The 17,170-nt window shown below is 38.7% G+C and overlaps 1 protein-coding gene across 2 annotated transcripts in view; it reads left to right on the top strand.

The window, feature by feature from the left end:
* abhd18 (abhydrolase domain containing 18) overlaps positions 1 to 17,170 on the top strand; it is a 64,401-nt gene that overhangs the window by 20,667 nt on the left and 26,564 nt on the right. For both annotated transcript variants that reach the window (XM_028589256.1, XM_028589255.1), the window contains exons 5-10: positions 6,137 to 6,212; positions 6,832 to 6,916; positions 7,591 to 7,618; positions 8,509 to 8,647; positions 8,889 to 8,978; positions 12,406 to 12,507. In XM_028589256.1, the coding sequence (XP_028445057.1) occupies positions 6,137 to 6,212; positions 6,832 to 6,916; positions 7,591 to 7,618; positions 8,509 to 8,647; positions 8,889 to 8,978; positions 12,406 to 12,507 (520 nt within the window). The remainder of the gene's footprint in view (positions 1 to 6,136; positions 6,213 to 6,831; positions 6,917 to 7,590; positions 7,619 to 8,508; positions 8,648 to 8,888; positions 8,979 to 12,405; positions 12,508 to 17,170) is intronic.

The raw sequence follows: 17,170 nt of genomic DNA, 5'->3' as shown, positions 1-17,170 counted from the left end.
CCTAGTTCTATGTACATAGGATAAATAGGTTTGGAATTATTTTTACAACTGAAATAATTGTTTTGTAATTACAGAGGTAAAGTACCGAAAAAATGTACCATAATTTCAGGTATCTGTACCAATATTGGTCCAGAAGCGAAAGGTACCCAACCCTAAGGGTAGTAGCCTAAACAATACATGTTTAATTTTAAGGTGAATTCATTGTAGTTGTAGACCAGAGTTGGTATATTTTTTAAATATTTTGTTTACTGTCATGAAAGCAATGGTGCCTTCTATGTTGCATCTTCAAAAGTGACACTGAATTTGAAACCGCACATTGTAATTTCTGCATCTATTATCAAAGTATTTATTAGTAATACAGTGGAAATTAGTAGAATGTGAATATTTGGTTAGCATATTGAGTTACAGTGTGTTCCCGTAAATTTTCTGGTTGCGCCCCTAAAATTTTCAGTAGGGGGCCACTGTGCTCCTAGTGAAAAAAGTTAGTCTGGAGCCCTGTACGATATCCAAAATCTAAGACAATATCTAGTCTCATGTCCCGATATCGATATAAAATCAATATATTGCCCAGCTCTATGTAGTACCTATCAGACCCTTCCTTTCCATACATACTTATCATCACTTTGATTTCTAACCGGTTCCATCAGCGAAACACTTTAACTTACATTTACTATACATTTATTGTAAAATAGCACAACTAAACAGTCTTTGTCTCTATCAATGCATCATAATTCAGACACACACTCACACAGAGAGTGCGGCTACCCGACCCGAGCCCGACGGGACCCAACGGTACCTGATGGGCCTGGTCACATCAGCACGATTTGGAATTTGTTATAAAATGGTGCTGCAGCTCCTTTTTAAGAGGTCTGTGTGTGTGTCTGTGTGTGGAACGTGGGCAGAAGAGAGAAAGAGGAAGCAGACGTGTAGATGCGACCGGCGCAGAGTTGGTAGAATAAGTTTAAGTTTTGTACACAGTATGTGCAGTGTCCGAAATAAACCCCAGACTGAAAGCCAAGTTCATTTGGACAAATAACCATATTGAAATCAAGCTACAAAATGTTATACCTGGGGAAATTGTCTTAAAGACCTTTTTATTACTTTTTTTTGGCCTTAATTGTGGCTGAATTGATTTATCAACTTTTAATACTTCTTAAAAACTATGGTGTTATATATGTGCTTCATTCCTGAGCGAGTAATTGTATAGAGCATAGAGAGCTATATTTTGCAAGCACATTACATTTTAAAGAGATTTTATACACTTGCAAAAAATAATTTTGTTTGAGCAAACAAAAACCTATTCTGTGCTCAATAAATGTATTTGCATGTTTGCTATTATGTGTATTAATGTGAAATAATAACCCCTCTCACACAGTTTAGTCATGCCCTCTCAAAAACTTTGTGCAAGCAGATGCTGCTGTGCTTCGGTCATGTCCCCCTCTCTCTCAGACTTTGCACTCTGTGTGCGCTCAACTCTGACACACTCGCTCAAATTTTCACAGCATTACAAGTGTGCCACAAAACCAACCAATCAGAGAATTAAAGTCAATTCTCATTGGCTGTTTGTCTCCAATTAGATCGTTAGTAGGGGGAAACACAAATCTACGGGGGAACAGTCTTTGACACAACACTTGTTGGTCAGCATACTGGTACAGCATATACTGACTACAGTGGAGCTGTTCGACTAAAGTTAGTGGATTAAAACACATTTTGATCAGTATTTTGTATTATTGACTTATATCACCGAAATGTGTAAATATTTTTTGTGTTTTATAATGTTTTGTTTGACTTACATCTCCTTGTGTGACTAACGTTAGTTGACTCATCCTTCACAAGCAATCTAACGTTGGCACAGCAGCAGAGCACAACATACAGTCTATGCAGCCGACATGTCATCTAAACCGTTCCTTGCAGCGCTGGGGAGTTAGGTCTCACAATGCGAGACTGAACAGCAATACCTACATGTCACACTATAGCCACATGTAAGAATTTGTAATACTTTGGTTACATAGTTATCATGTTTTATTAACCTTTATTCTGTTTATATTAGCTTGCAAAGGAGCTATCCCTTGCTAATGAAATGTATCTCAAAAAGCAGAAACGTTAGCTAAATACTGCCAAGATATGGTTTCACTGGAGACCAGAGAGGTGTTGTAAAATTCTGTGTTGTTGTCATGTGTTTACACTGTGCATGGTAATGCTAGTATATCCTTATTTATTTATTAAATATATTTAAAATGAAACCATATCTTGGCAGTAACGTTAGTTAGCTAATGCTTTTTGACATAAATTAGCTAACTTTAGCGTAAGCAAAGGATAGCTAGGCTACTTCGCAAGCTAATAATATATAGCATAGACCAGGGGTCGGCAACCTTTACCACTCAAAGAGCCATTTGGACCCGTTTCTCACAATAAAGAAAACACTGGGAGCCACAAAACCCTTTTGAGATTTAAAAAGAAATAACACTGCATTTGCAATTGGCCTTTATGCTATGCATAAACAAACTATAATGTGTGGCATTCATGAGATGAATGAACTACTGCAGAGACAACGAAATTAATTTCTGCATGCAACAAAAACATTTTGAACTCAGAAAAAAAGACGTTGGGTTGAAGGTTACTTTCAAGTCTATTTTAGTCCTTCTTGTATTTATGAAAAAACGCCGAACTTAAATTATCCACCGGCAGCAAACCAAAAATGCCATCCTCTCTCTGTGTGCCGTCATCCTTTTTCTGGCGCGTGCAGTCAGCTGTCAACCTGAATAATAAAAGGACTATTTCACTGAACAATGAACAAATATGAAGATATGCAAAATAATTGGCAATTAAAATATTTATCATACTTGGTTAATGTGATTTCTGCTCCTGAAACTCTGTGCACAGTGTCTGCACATCAGGGCTGTATGTCGTCACCTTCATCTTTACGCAGGATCGTAAGCTGTCATCTGTGAGGCGTCTTGCGATGTTTGCTTTTAATAAAGTTCATGTTGGAGAACACCTGCTCACATACATATGTGGATCCAAAGATCGACAGGACTCCAAGTGCATACTTTTTCATGTTCACATAAACGTCGGGATAGCATTCCAAGTTTCGAACACAAGTTTGTCCGGTTTGGGGAGGTTTTCAATATCACGCCATTTGTGATTCTGAGCAAGAACGGCCTTCTGACGGGCAACATCTTCAAGGTCTGCTGTCAAGCGTTTAAACTTGGACACCCATATGTCTTTGTCAGCTATGTCGGCCAGTTCCATCTCAAGATCAGGTTGACTCACACCTGCCAATGCAGTCGTATTCAGCAGGGATGGATCGAGGCTCAGGGGAGTGACTGGGAAGGATAACGTGGTTTTTTCCTCTCTGAACTCACAGAATCGTTTCCCAAACGATGTTTGCATTGCGATGATTGCAGAATGTAAATAGTCCGAATTTATCATGTGAGCTTCTTTGAACTCTCTCAAATTGGGGAAGTGTGACAGTGTACCTTTCTGTAAATCTCTTGCAAGCACTGTCAACTTGCGCTCGAATGCCAAAACCTCCTCCAACATGTGCAGGGCTGTGCGTCCTTTCCCCTGAAGAGCTGTGTTCAGCGTGTTCAAATGCGCTGTCATGTCTACCATGAAGTGTAGCTTTTCCAGCCACTCTGGCTGTTCCAGCTCAGGAAATGTGAGCCCTTTGCTTCCCAGGAAAGTTTTCACTTCTTCCAGACATGCAGCAAAACGTTTCAGCACCTCCCCTCTGGACAACCACCGGACTTGGTTGTGCAGCAGGAGATCAGAATATGTGCTTTCCAGCTCGTCCAGTAACGAACGGAACTGACGGTGATTTAAAGCTTTTGCCATTATTTTATTGACAATCTGGATGACAAGATTCATTACTTCTGTGCATTCCGAGGAAATGTTTGAGCACATAGTGCTTCTTGGTGCAGGATGCAGTGAAAGGTCAGCAGCTTTCTGTCCAGCGACTTCTGCAGTAAAGCTACAAAGCCCTTATGCGCTCCTGTCATACTTGGTGCCCCATCAGTAGCCACTGACACCAGGTGGGTGGTGTTTATTCCTTTGGCTCTTAAACAATTCAAGACAGCCTCACAGATGTCCTCCCCCCGTGTTTGGCCTTTTAGCGGTATCAATTCAATCATTTCTTCCTGTGGCCCAGCCGAGTTTACATACCGGCAGAACAGCGCTATTTGTTCAATATCACCTTTGTCTTTAGATTCATCGCAGGCAATTGAGTAGGCCACAGCTGAATTGATGTCTTTAATTTGCTGTCTGGTGATGTCTTCTGCCATTTTTATGGTTCTGTCTTTGACAGTCTTTGCAGAGAGGGGCATATCCCTGATTTTCTGCACAATTTCACTCTTGTTTTTAAAGTCCGTGAATAGATGTTCTGAAATCTTAATGAAAGATTCTTTTACATATTCTCCATCTGTGAACGGCTTCCCATGCCTGACTATTTCCTGAGCGGCTACAAAACTTGCATATGTAGTTGAATTTGCAGACTTGATCCACTTCTTGAAGTGATTTTTGCTCAGATCAACCTTCCGCATCAGTTCGAAACAGCTTTTTTTTCTCTCATCTCCATCCGGATATTTTTGAGCAAAGGCTGCGTGTTTATTCTGGAAATGTCTTGCGACATTTGACTTTTTGTTGTTTGCTAGTTTTTCATTACATATTAAGCATACTGGTAAACCAGTCTCGTCAGCAGAGAAAGCATATGAATCTGCCCACGTAGCATTAAACGTTCTGTTTTCTTCAGACACTTTTCTTTTCTTAGAATTATCCATTATCCATAGTTGGCTCATAGACATATATATCTATGAGTTGGCCTACCTGGGTTTAGAAAAGTTCAAGAAATCGCTACTGGGGTGTCGCACATTGGAGGTTGTGACGCATATTAAGAGCGACAAAGAATTTTAACACTTTTTTGTGATACAAATTACAATAATAATACATTATTTAGATGTTACAAGATCACCATAATCTTAAAATTTAGAATTACATTTTAAAAACAAACTATGTAAAAAAAAAAACTCATTATTTTTAAAAGCCACAGGGAGCCGCATCAGAGGGATGAAAGAGCCGCATGCGGCTCTGGAGCCGCGGGTTGCCGACTCCTGGCATAGACAAACAGAATTAAGGTTAATAAAACACGATAACTATGGAACCAGTACTACAAACTTCTTACATGTGGCTGTATTGTGACATTTTAGGTGTGTTCGGATGACATGTTGATGCATAGACTGTAACCATGCTGGGCTAACGTTAGATTGCTTGTGAAGGGTGACGTTAGTCACATAAGACTATATGTGCAATAGTGTATTGGAACTCTCTAGGTGTTAAGTTTTGTGTTAAATCACTTTATTCCACACAATAATTTCCTAGTGTCATGGTGATGGTCATGTTATTCGAAGGTGGTTTAATTGCTGTAGGATAGTACTGAAGGACCAGGTGTAAAATACGCGGCCCGCCGCTGGTGCCAACGGATGATTTTGTGCATTTGTATACAATATGTGCCACATTAACAAAGTTGTTGACTTGCTAGTTTGTGATCATGAGTAATGTAATCACAATATTATGTCAGCGGTGTATAAGTGAATATCTAGGGGCGTCAAATACCAAAAAATAACAATTTTACCCAATGTTACTTTAAAAGCAAAGCATATTAATGTAGTGAATCTAATAAAAAGATAATTCAAATCAAAGAACTTCAAGCAAGGAATAGGCACATGAATGGAGTGCAAGGAAAGATTGATGAACAAATTGAATGTCAGGTCTTTATATTGTTCTATGTCTAAGGTGCCAAGTATGTTGACGATGGTATAGGGGCGAAGAAAGCGATGGGGAAGATTGGAGGTAGTGAGGTTCGAATTGCCGTATCAGTATGGACTACCCAAGGGTTCAATATTAAATAAATAAATAAGACATGATTAAATAAATCATCCTACGACAGAATAATGCAATATTACAATGGAATTGTGAAACTATTCAATAAATATTCGAAACAATGTGGAAAAAACTAACTCCATCCACTTCTAGCTTTGCCTATTGAGTTTCACACAGCCAAATAAGTTATAAGTGACTCATGGTATGTTTATTTTTTGTGCTATCCAAGTGAGTCCTCACAGTGTTTGTGTTGTTTCAGGTTCCAGTTTATAGTTCCGAAGAGGTGGCAGAAGGACAGACCAGTATGTATTCACTTGGCAGGGACTGGAGACCATGTAAGGCTCTAAACATTTTCACTTAACCATAACTTGAACCTTAAAGTGTACAAATTCGATTCGATGCTTGATGCAGCGGGCCCGGGTTTGGCTTCAACCTGCGGCCCTTTGCTGTATGTCATTCCCCCTCTCTCTCCCCTTTCATGTCTTCAGCTGTCCTGTCAAGTAGAGGCCTAAAAATGCCCCCAAAAAATCTTTAAAAAAAAAAAAATTGTACAAATACCAGCAAGCAGAAAATGATAGATATGATTCGGCCAATAGTGATGCAGTTAATGTCCTGATATTGGCCTTGTTTCTCTTTTTGAGGTTCTTCCCCATTATGACAGGTTGTTTTAATAGAATAATCATTTAATATTAAAATGTAATATTTCACTTTGAAATAACACTAAAGCTTTTTTGTAACCACACTGAGAAAATAAAGTGTTTAACAACCAGCATGTGTTTACCAAGTGACCCTCTTCCTTGTTAGCTATGGGAAACCATTCAGAGCCACATCAGTTGAATCATGATTTCAACCTTGTAGCAGTAGAATCCTGGACAGATTATTGTAATATTAACTTGATCCACTTTCTCTGTACTTTCTGACTCTTGATTATTCATAACTTGTGTGTTTGCGTAGTATTTCTGGCGTCGTCGGACCCTGATGGCCAGGCCCATGGTCAAAGAGGCAGGAATGGCTTCACTGCTTCTGGAGAATCCGTATTATATCCTTGTATTGTCTTTTCACATCTGCTTCCTTTCCTTGTTTATTTTCCTTGATAAAAGGCAATCCCTGATAAACTATATATTTGTTTTACTACTGTGCTTCAGGTATACTGAGGTCAAGGCCAAGGTTCCACTTTTTTAGTGCTATAGGTACGACCTTTTAATTATTTTTGTGTTTTCAGTTTGAAAAAATAATTCACAAATAATAAAAACATTTCCCCAATTTGATCATGTGGAACTTGATAAATGGTCAAATGCCAAATGATGGGTTGCCGCTGCTTTAAAGGGGCTCTACATTGACATCACAGGCTGAGTAAAATCTTCATGTGTAAAATCAGTGGAGCATCCCTTTAAATGTATGTATTCAGTGTTTACCCAATAATTTGAATACCTAGTAGGCTAACATGCTGCTACTGCTTTGGAAACCCAACAATGATGAAGACAATATGAGTGTGTCTTGATGAAAAAAGCACATGAATCAGTAAGTATAAAAATAATATGCTATTGCCTAGAGCAAGCACACACTGGCTGGCTAGAGGAAAGAATTCTGAAAATCTGCTCTAAACATCTGAATTCCAACCTCTGATCATATGTTTGTATTTCCTTGTTATGTTAATCTGATGTATGCTAATGTATATCTGTAAACCTTTTTATTCCTTGACTGATCTTTTACATGGCTATCGTAAACCCAAAGACCAACTGTAAGTTCCCATTCACACACTAGTGGCAGCTTGATTGATTGATTACCAATTTAGCAATTAGCTAGGTTTACAAATCCAGACAGAAGTAGATAATAAAGCTTTCAGTTTCCAAATTGAAAAGCAAAATGAGAAAATTTAAAGAATTCTAAAACAAAATACCTGACAAAGGATCTTTAGTTTGCATTTGTTGGTATACATACATGACATTATGCTAACATTTGATTGTGATTCTTTATTGAAAATAAAAACTAAAATCTGAAATCTTGTTAGGTTCTGGAGGAGTCTGCTTTTTTTTTGTATAATGTTTTTAGTACAGCAAACATCTGTACTGTCAGTATAGACAGAAATAATGTGCACCTGTGTTTGTAAAGAATACAGCCTAAAAGATACTTGATTTTTTTAAGCTGATACAGACATTGATATTTGAGAGTTAGAAAAAATGTAATGACAATATATCGGTCCATATTCCTGTTTTTGCATACAGTAAACATGCAACAATTGTCTGTGACATACTGAAAAAAGGGGATCAGGGGAGAAATGAATTAGGTTACAGGATTGCTTTGAGATGTTTCTAGGGATGCTTTGGTGCTTTTTTCCCACATGATTGTTATAATCCAAGTGAATTGTGTTCACTTGGAGTTTGGAGTGATTTGAGACGTTCCTAGGGATGATTTTAAGCTCTTTTTGTTTTTCCTTCATGACTGTTGGAATCCATTGTAACTGCTGTGAATACAGGTTAATTACAGCTGGTGTCCTCTGTAAGCTACAAACTGCTCAGAGCCACTTGGCAAGACCACAGGGCATGGTGGTTAAATACGAAAAGATTTTCAGTGGACACTGGGATTAATTCAGTTTAAAGTAAACAGGGACATTATTTGTGAGTATTTTAGGCGGTCCAGTCTAAAGAATGTGTCAGACCTGTTTGTGATGGGAGGGGCTTTGATCCTGGAGTCAACAGTGCTTCTCCGTTGGCTGGAGAGAGAAGGTTACTGGCCACTAGGAATGACTGGCATCTCAATGGGAGGATATGTGAGTCACCAAAACAGCACACATTCTGTTATCTTGTTTATCTAAGCAGTTTTCACTTTGATTTACTACCAGTACTGCACTAAATAACTACATCCTGGAGACCAATAATCCCGAGTACCTTCCTTTTTTTAATTTGAAAGTAAATATTTTACATGCAAGCATGCATACAAATACAAGTGGGTAGAATATAAAACATAATCTATCCAAAGCTCATATTTTCCATGTGTGTCTTTGTGTTCAGATGGCGTCCCTGGCAGTGACTAACTGGCCAAAGCCCATCCCTCTGATTCCCTGTTTGTCCTGGTCTACTGCCTCTAGTGTCTTCACCACGGTAACACTCTTTCTACCTGACGTAGATCAATAAGGAGAAATTCAGCTTTTAGAGTAGATTCAAGTTTACATCATGACCATACATTGTAGTAGAGGTGCTTTAAGTTTTTTACTCCCCTTACTGGTTGATAGAAGCTGTGTCATTATGCAATCAAAACTGCAGCTTGATTAGATACATTATACATTGTACATGAACTCTGTGGCAATGGTCTAGATATTACAATTCTCTGCATATCCTATGGCTTTGAATGTTTAGACAACATGTTAGAAAAAGGACATTTGGTAACTTGTAAGTTTCATCCGTAAATCTTGACATTACATTTGATGATGATTTTCTAATAGAACTTTTTTTTACAGACAATTCAAAATTTCTATTTCTCAAATTCATTTATCCAATGGGATACATTTTGGAACTGTTAATTTTGTTGTTTATTAGGGAAACATTTATTTTATTAAAACAAAATATGCTCATCTACGTAAAGGGAATGCACCAATTTAGCAGAATGGTTCACTCTCATTCATAGTTATGTAAACATAAAAACACTTTAAAGGTTAAAGCTATAGTGCGTAGTCTCTGCTGCCCCCATGAGGAATTCTAAGAATCTTAAGGAATTCAAGTCCACATGATACAAGCCTTTCATGAGCCGACACCACGTCTGTCAATAGACTCATGGACAAGTTATTTCCTCAATCGTTTGTTTAAATAACAAAACACAACTAGAACTGCAAGCCTTTATGACGGGGTCCAAGCCTCCCCGGTGCGAGTCCCCCCTGGGGCGAGTCGTGCCTGATGACACACGGAGCTCACAAAAGCAGAACCCGCAAAAGGAGAACCCAAAATATGACGGTGGCGAGGCAAAAATCAGGAAATGTCACTAAGTGCGAGCTCCAAAGTCTGTAGTGTTAGTGAAATGCAATAGCAAATTTCCCATTCATTGAGTAAAAGGCCAAAACGTTTCTACCTCAATTATAAAGGCCGATCATCACCAAATCTGGTATAGAGCCACAGAGTGGCACTAAAAGGCCAAAACGCGTCTACGTTCATTATAGAGCCCCCTAATGGCCGATTTTTGCCAAATTTGGTACAGAGGCTTGGAGTGGGATTTCGAACAATAATACAATAATAAAGTTCGTGTTTTGGGGCTAGTTTGGTTGAAAATTGTGCATACTTTAAAGGAGAACTCTGGGCAATTTTTACTTTAATCTTGATTGCTATGAATTTATGAGTACTGTCGATAGCAAAAAAAAAAAAACTAACAGAATTGGCCCTAGCAAACTGGAGTTGCTGCAGCTAATGCCCATAGCTCCCAGTTAGCTAAAACAACAGTTTTGGGGGCATATTCTAAAGAGTGCCTTTGTACCTCAAAATGCAATTATAATGTCTGTGAAACATGCACAGGGCTCTTACGTGACAACAAGATGCGTTTTAAACTCAGACACCCTGCCGCTAGCTCGCCCTGCTACCTGCCGTCTGGGATGAGTGTATTCAGCCAGGCTTCGATGATAATCATCAAGCAGCAGTTCCGTGTGTATTGTATCGATCTGGCGTTGGTGAGTAGGAGTCTTGGCAGTGGTGATTTGTGTGGTAGTTTCCTTAGCCGGGCTAGCAGGCCCGACCGGCGTCCTTGCTTCTGCTTCCTCGCCTGCCGCGGCCGACAACAAACGGCCGTTGGTCTGGTGGATATCCTCCAGAGGACAGGTCATGCCTTCGCGGCGATACATTTTAGTTTTAGTTCTTATGACCATATCAGTGACTATGTAACTACAAGGAAACAGGATAAATGATGTCTGTGGCTTGCACAGTAATAGCTTGGACACCTAATTATCCATTATAAGATAAACGGCAACCTGCGGTTATCTGCATTTTGCAAAAGCTCCACGAGTGATTGCGCGCGTAATGTTAACGAGCTGGTTGGCTGACACATACACACACACAGCCGCAGCCAGAGGCAGGGAGAGCAGCGTCTGACAGGGCAGAGACGTTTCTCTTTAACATACTTTTATTTAACGAAGGTTGTATAAAACATTGCTTGCCAAAATCTGCTCAAACTTTTTTATTTACATGAACAATACAGTTAGTTTTAAGAGTCTTGTTGTCATTCAGGTCTGATAATGCCTCTCGAATGAATGAAAAGTATAAGCTTTGGTGTCTCCCCATAAGTCTAAATAACATATGCCGTTATTTATTATTTACACATAGGCTATGTTAAAGAGAGACCTATCTCTCTGCCCTTTCAGATGCTGCTCTCCTACTCCTCTGACTCCTGCTCTGGCTGCCCAGTGAGTTCGTAAACGTTACGCCCGCAATCGCTACACCCGCAATCGCTACACCCGCAATTGCTTGTGGAGCTTTTTAAGTCCGAAAGGCAGATAACCACAGGTTGCAGTTTATCTTATAATGGATGATTGTTTTGTTATTTAAAAAAACGATTGAGGAAATAAACTTGTCCATGAGTCTATTGAGAGACTTCCAGCTGACAGCGGGGTCTGTGAGCATCACAGGCCAGCCGGCGAGGAAGCAATCCCAGCTGCCACCAACTTGCTGTCACGTCAGACTGGAGCTTCTCAAGTCAAACAACATCGGAGCAAATGTGTAATTTGCCATCAATTTTTGTAAAAATGCCCATAGTCAAACTCTCGCATAAAAAAAGTCTCCGAAGTGAATTTAGTGGTGAAATAGCAGACGAAAATTGTAAATAGTTTCCAGTTGTTGGCTGCTGCTACAATGGCAAACTCCCGATCTAGATTTGGCCTGTTGAATTTGAGCAAGTTTAAAATATATTAGTTGAATTTTAAACATTGTGTTTTGCTTATGAATTTGTTATATTGAATATTTTTACGTAGAATTTGTTATTCTGAATTTATGAACTTAGAAAAATAAAGGTGAAAATTAATTGTTGAAAATTTGAAGAGTAAAATTCAGAGGCAAAAAACTCAGATACATAATTTCAATGCATAAATATTTAGTGCTAGAAATTCAATGGCTTTTTAATTTCAGACATTCATTAATATCAAAAAGTTATACACTAAAGCGTAGAGTATTGTATTAAGATGGTCTTGGAAAAAATGTTAACCTATCCTTAAATGTTATGAATTGGTTCAAATCATAGACATATACAGTATATAGAGGACAAAATGTGGACATAGTCTCTGTAATGTCACCCATACGTTTGACAGAGGTAAAAGCAGCTAATTCAAAAATGGGCAAAGTAGTAGTTGTCATGCCGGGGGACATTAGCTATAGAGACCCAAAACCTTTTTTGTACCAGGCTGTAAAAAGGTTTATTTTTTTCTGTAAAGTTGGGCATTTTACGGGGATTGGCTCACTTTTGGAGCCAACCTCAAGTGACCTTTTAAGGCATTGCAGTTTTTGGCACTTATTTTTCAGCACCGGAGATTGGTTAAAATACAAACATGTCTGTGTGTAGGGTGTGCTGAGTAAAGCAGTGAACTGGAGAGAGCTGGAGAAGCAGTATGCCATTAACTCAGTGTATGAAGAGGAGATCATTAAGCTGTTGGAGTACTGTGGGGTATGTTATCCTTCAACTTTTTTTATAGATCACGTACTGATACTTGTACATAGTGATTGAAAAGATCTAGAATTTGTATATATTGTTTGGACTTCTTATATTATAAGGTTTGATAAGAATATAAAAAAAGCCAATGAGTTAGTGTAAATGTAGGGTTTGACATTAAGCATGGCTCAACACGGGAGGCTCCAGGCTGCAGCCATACAGTCTAAGTGTATAAGTTTTCCCAAACTTGCGATCTTAAAGAGGACGGCTGGTCCTCTAACTCTTTTAGGTCGCCACCACTTGCCATACTCCTTTCGGGCTGCTATCTCTGACTCACTCACTGGACCGTCAACCTGACAAAAAACTGCATGTAGGCGGAGAAGCTCGGCTAGCTTCAGAGCTAAGGCGGGGCTACAGATTACGTGTCCCTAGAACCTGCGTATCTAACAGTAGTTCCGAATTACATTAGTTCCACATTACATTACTTAATTAAAGTTTTATTTATTTATTTTATTTAGTGACGCGTCGACGCAAATTATTTGTGTCGATGCATTTACGTAATCGATAACGTCAACAAATCGTCCCAGCCCTAGTGTTGATAGCCCCCATCACTGTTTTTCTATGCAGTCTTGTCATGAACATTGACTGCATTTTTACTCTGTGTCTCGGTTTCAGACAAAGAGGACTGGATTTTATTTAAGAGCCACAACGGTGGTGAGATCGCTTAATTGCCTGTACATCCATGGTTGAACATGTGTAACGTTACTAGGGGTGTAACGATATATCGTGGTACGATTTATCGCGATGCAAAAATGTTACGATATTATAATTATAATAAAAAATTATAAGAATAATTTTTTTTATTTTATATATATATATATTTTTTTTTTTACTACCACCATATAGGTGCTGACACACATAGCAGACGGCTGACCATCGGCAGAAAAGCCAGTCGAGATGATCAGTCGCGTCCCCGAGGTCCAAAAAACCATAGATATAGAACAATATGCAAAAAACTGCCTCGGGACACATCAAAAAGACGAGAGGAGACGAGACGTAATACGCCTCCATAACAGCAGGCGCCGCTAATCTGTATTGTTGCCCAAGAAATGACAACCGGCAGCTGATTGGACGAATGCGTCACATGGGTTCGTTTTCTCCGGAAATTGAAAGCCAGACTGTCATGGCGGCCTGTTCAGAATACGATCTCATATTGTACTAAAATAGTTCACTGAAACGTGTTTCTGAAAACATTTTAAGCGAGAAATAGGCCATGCAGTTGCTGAATCTGTCTTCATTTCAGATCAACAAAGGTCAGTTTAAAAGATTTTCATCAGATTTTGAGAGACTCTAGCCACCTCATACTGCTCGCCATTTCCGGGTGAGTCCCGACGGCCCTGCCGCCGATCGAACGTGTCAGGTCGGCCAAAATGAACGCCGACAGCCCCTCAGACTGATGACGGCACGGTACACAACGAACAGATTCGCCTCACTGACCTCACCAGACTGTCCAACGGCCAAAAATCGGCCCTGTGTGTCGCGGCCTAATCCTATTGGTTGAGCTACCGTACCCGCGTCATGTTTACATTCACTGCATTCATGCTCCAATGAATAGTATATGACGTCTGACTTTACATACAGAAGGTTGAACTAAATCTTGATTTATATTGAAGTATTGTACATTCTTTAAGTTGTATGTATAACAAGACAGTTATTGAACACTGTTAATGTTAAATAAATCTGTTATTTGATTTTCAGTTGAATTTTTTTCAAAATATTGTATCGTGAACCCAGTATCGTGATACATATCGAATCGTGAGCGGAGTGTATCGTTACACCTCTAAACATTACTAAACTGCGAGTGATAACAAAGTGAGAAGATTAGCAACGGCCCCTGGCGCAGATGACAACCAAATTTGGGCCTTGCCTCTGGCACATTTTAATGCCACTATTCCATCATATACACTGATTTTAATTATTGCATATTTTAATAAGTTTGCCTCCCTGATTGTAAATGTGAATTATTGTTAAGGAGAATTGGGTTTCTTGTGTGTTTTAGCCCACACAGTTTGTAAATAGCTATTTAATATTCAAAACATGCCTATTCCTGACTGTTAAGAACTTTTGTAATAAGAATCATTACACCTTATTATAGCACTTACTGCACCCCTGTCTTATTCTATCAAGTGTTTGCTAGCAGTTAAATGTTACTATTATTTATAACTGACTAGCAATAGAAATTATAACAATTGGTAAATCTGATAAATTACAAATTCATTCACATAAAATAAATTGTTTTATGTAGACTAGAAAATGCATTTCCTGTGGAAAATGCGTGGGAATGCTGAATAGCTGAATTGCTAAAGCTAAACTGGATGAATAGCTTAAATCCGTGAGAATAGTTGAAAAAGTTTAATCGTTTTAATAAGTATGAATTTCAAATAAAAAGTTAAAAGCTTACGCTAAACTGAACTGTTGGCTTTAAAAGTTGAATAATGACAAAAGACGTAGAACATTGTGAGGTCTGAGTATATTTTCTAATTGAATGACTCACAAATGCAGAAATATGAAACAAATTGTATGAAAAATCTTAAAGCTCAAATGCATTGCACTGCTGAAAAATCAGGAAAATTGTTAGTTGAAAGTAGGGCTGGGTACCGAACGTCGATACTTTTATGGTGTCGAAAAATCCTATGAGTAGAGGAATTATTTATCTTTTGGTGCCAAATTTCGGTGCCAAAAGCGTCTGAGCGCGTAAGCGCAAGCTTATCTGTCCTCTCTGCATATTGACACAGAGCGGAGCTCCGACCAAGACACACACACACACGGAGAGGTGCCGACGGAGTAAACTGTCTGCAGTTTTGTTAAAGTCACAGAGAGTTAGGGTTGGTTTTAAGTGTAGTTACAGTTTTTTTAAACTTCATGCAGACAGCGTTTGCTGCGATATATTAATGGCGAGCCGAAAGCGGTCGCTGTGTGGTTGACGTTACACTTCCTTTTACTAGACCAGCAGCCACAACGGTGGTTTCTCGATGACTGACTGACAGGCTGAGCTTGCAAAGCAAGGCACTTTTATTAATGTTACTCTGAGTGAGCAGTTTTACCAGAAGTTTTTAATTTTGATAACTGTTTTAATTCACAATTAAGGTGGAAAATAAAAGCTTTGTGTTTAATGTATTTTTGTTGATGTTGAAATGGATTTTAAATCATATGGTATCGAAAAAAAGTATCGTTAGGAACCGGCATCGAAACTGAGGTATTGAAATTGGCCCCGGATCGAAAGATTTTGAACGATACCCTAGTTGGAAGCTAAACTGCATTACCTAAGTGAAGAGCTAAAATACATTGTTAGAAAAGCTTGAAGCTGAATTGTAAAACTGTCAAAGATTTATGTTGAAATGAATTACCTGAAACGGCTGAAAGAAGAAATACTTTGTATTATTATCAAACATATACACTGCATAGAACGAAAAAGCATCAATCTAGCTAAGATGAGATGTGAAATATATTAGATGAAAAGAATGGGGCTGAACGAGAGGAAAGAGAGGAGAGGAAAAAGAGAAGAAAGAAAGAGAGCAACTTCCAATTGCTACTAGTCGTTAACGATCTTGCTCAGGGACACATTGATTGATGTATCACAGTAGGATTAGAACCCAGGTCTCCCACGTCAAAAGTATGTCATTACCACTACACTATGACCCCTCAATACATGGTAGAGGCTCCTTCAGCTCTAATAAAGCCTTTATTTGATCTGTAATTACCACACCTGTTGTTAATATGTCATCTGTGGCACAATGCAGCTATTCAGAGACAGAATTTTTGAAAAAGTGTAAATCGTTTTAATAAGTATGAATTTCATTAAAAAGTTAAAAGCGTATGCTAAACTGAACTGTTGGCTTTAAAAGTTGAATAATGACAAAAGATGTAGAACATTGTGAGGTCTGAGTATATTTTCTAACTGATAATGACTCACAAATGCAGAAATATGAAACAAATTGTATGAAAAATCTTAGAGCTGAAATGCACTGCACTGCTGAAAAATCTGGAAAATTGTCAGAGTTGGAAGCTAAACTGCATTACCTAAGTGAAGAGCTAAAATACATTGTTAGAAAAGCTTGAAGCTGAACTGTAAAACTGTCAAAGATGAAAGCTGAAATGAATTACCTGAAAAGGCTCAAAGAAGAAATGCTTTGTATTATCGGACATATACACTGCATTGATGGAAAAAGCATCAATCTAGCTAAAATGAGATGTGAACTATATTAGCTGAAAAGAATGGGGCTGAACAAGAGGAAAGAGAAGAGAAAGAGAGAACACAGGAAAGAGGAAAGAGAGAAGACAGGAAAGAGAGAGGAAGGAGAGAAAGAGAGGAGAGGAAAAGACAAAGAGAGGGAACACAGGGACAGATTGATTGATGGATGTATCACAGTGGGATTCGAACCTGGGTCTCCCACGTCAAAGGTATGTCATTTCCACTACACTATGACCACTCAATAGATGGTAGATGCTCCTTTAGCTCTAATAAAGCCTTTCTTTGATCTGTAATTACCACACCTGCTGTTAATGTCACCTGTGCCACACTGCAGCTATTCAGAGATACTGACAGCAAGATCTCAAATAAAGGCTCAGACTGCCAAAACGATAACTGCTATCAGTCAAATGACGTCATCCTGAGCAC

The sequence above is a fragment of the Perca flavescens genome, chromosome 10 (genome assembly GCF_004354835.1).
Source record: "Perca flavescens isolate YP-PL-M2 chromosome 10, PFLA_1.0, whole genome shotgun sequence".
NCBI classification, from domain to species: domain Eukaryota; kingdom Metazoa; phylum Chordata; class Actinopteri; order Perciformes; family Percidae; genus Perca; species Perca flavescens.
This window is presented reverse-complemented; position numbering and strand designations above follow the sequence as displayed.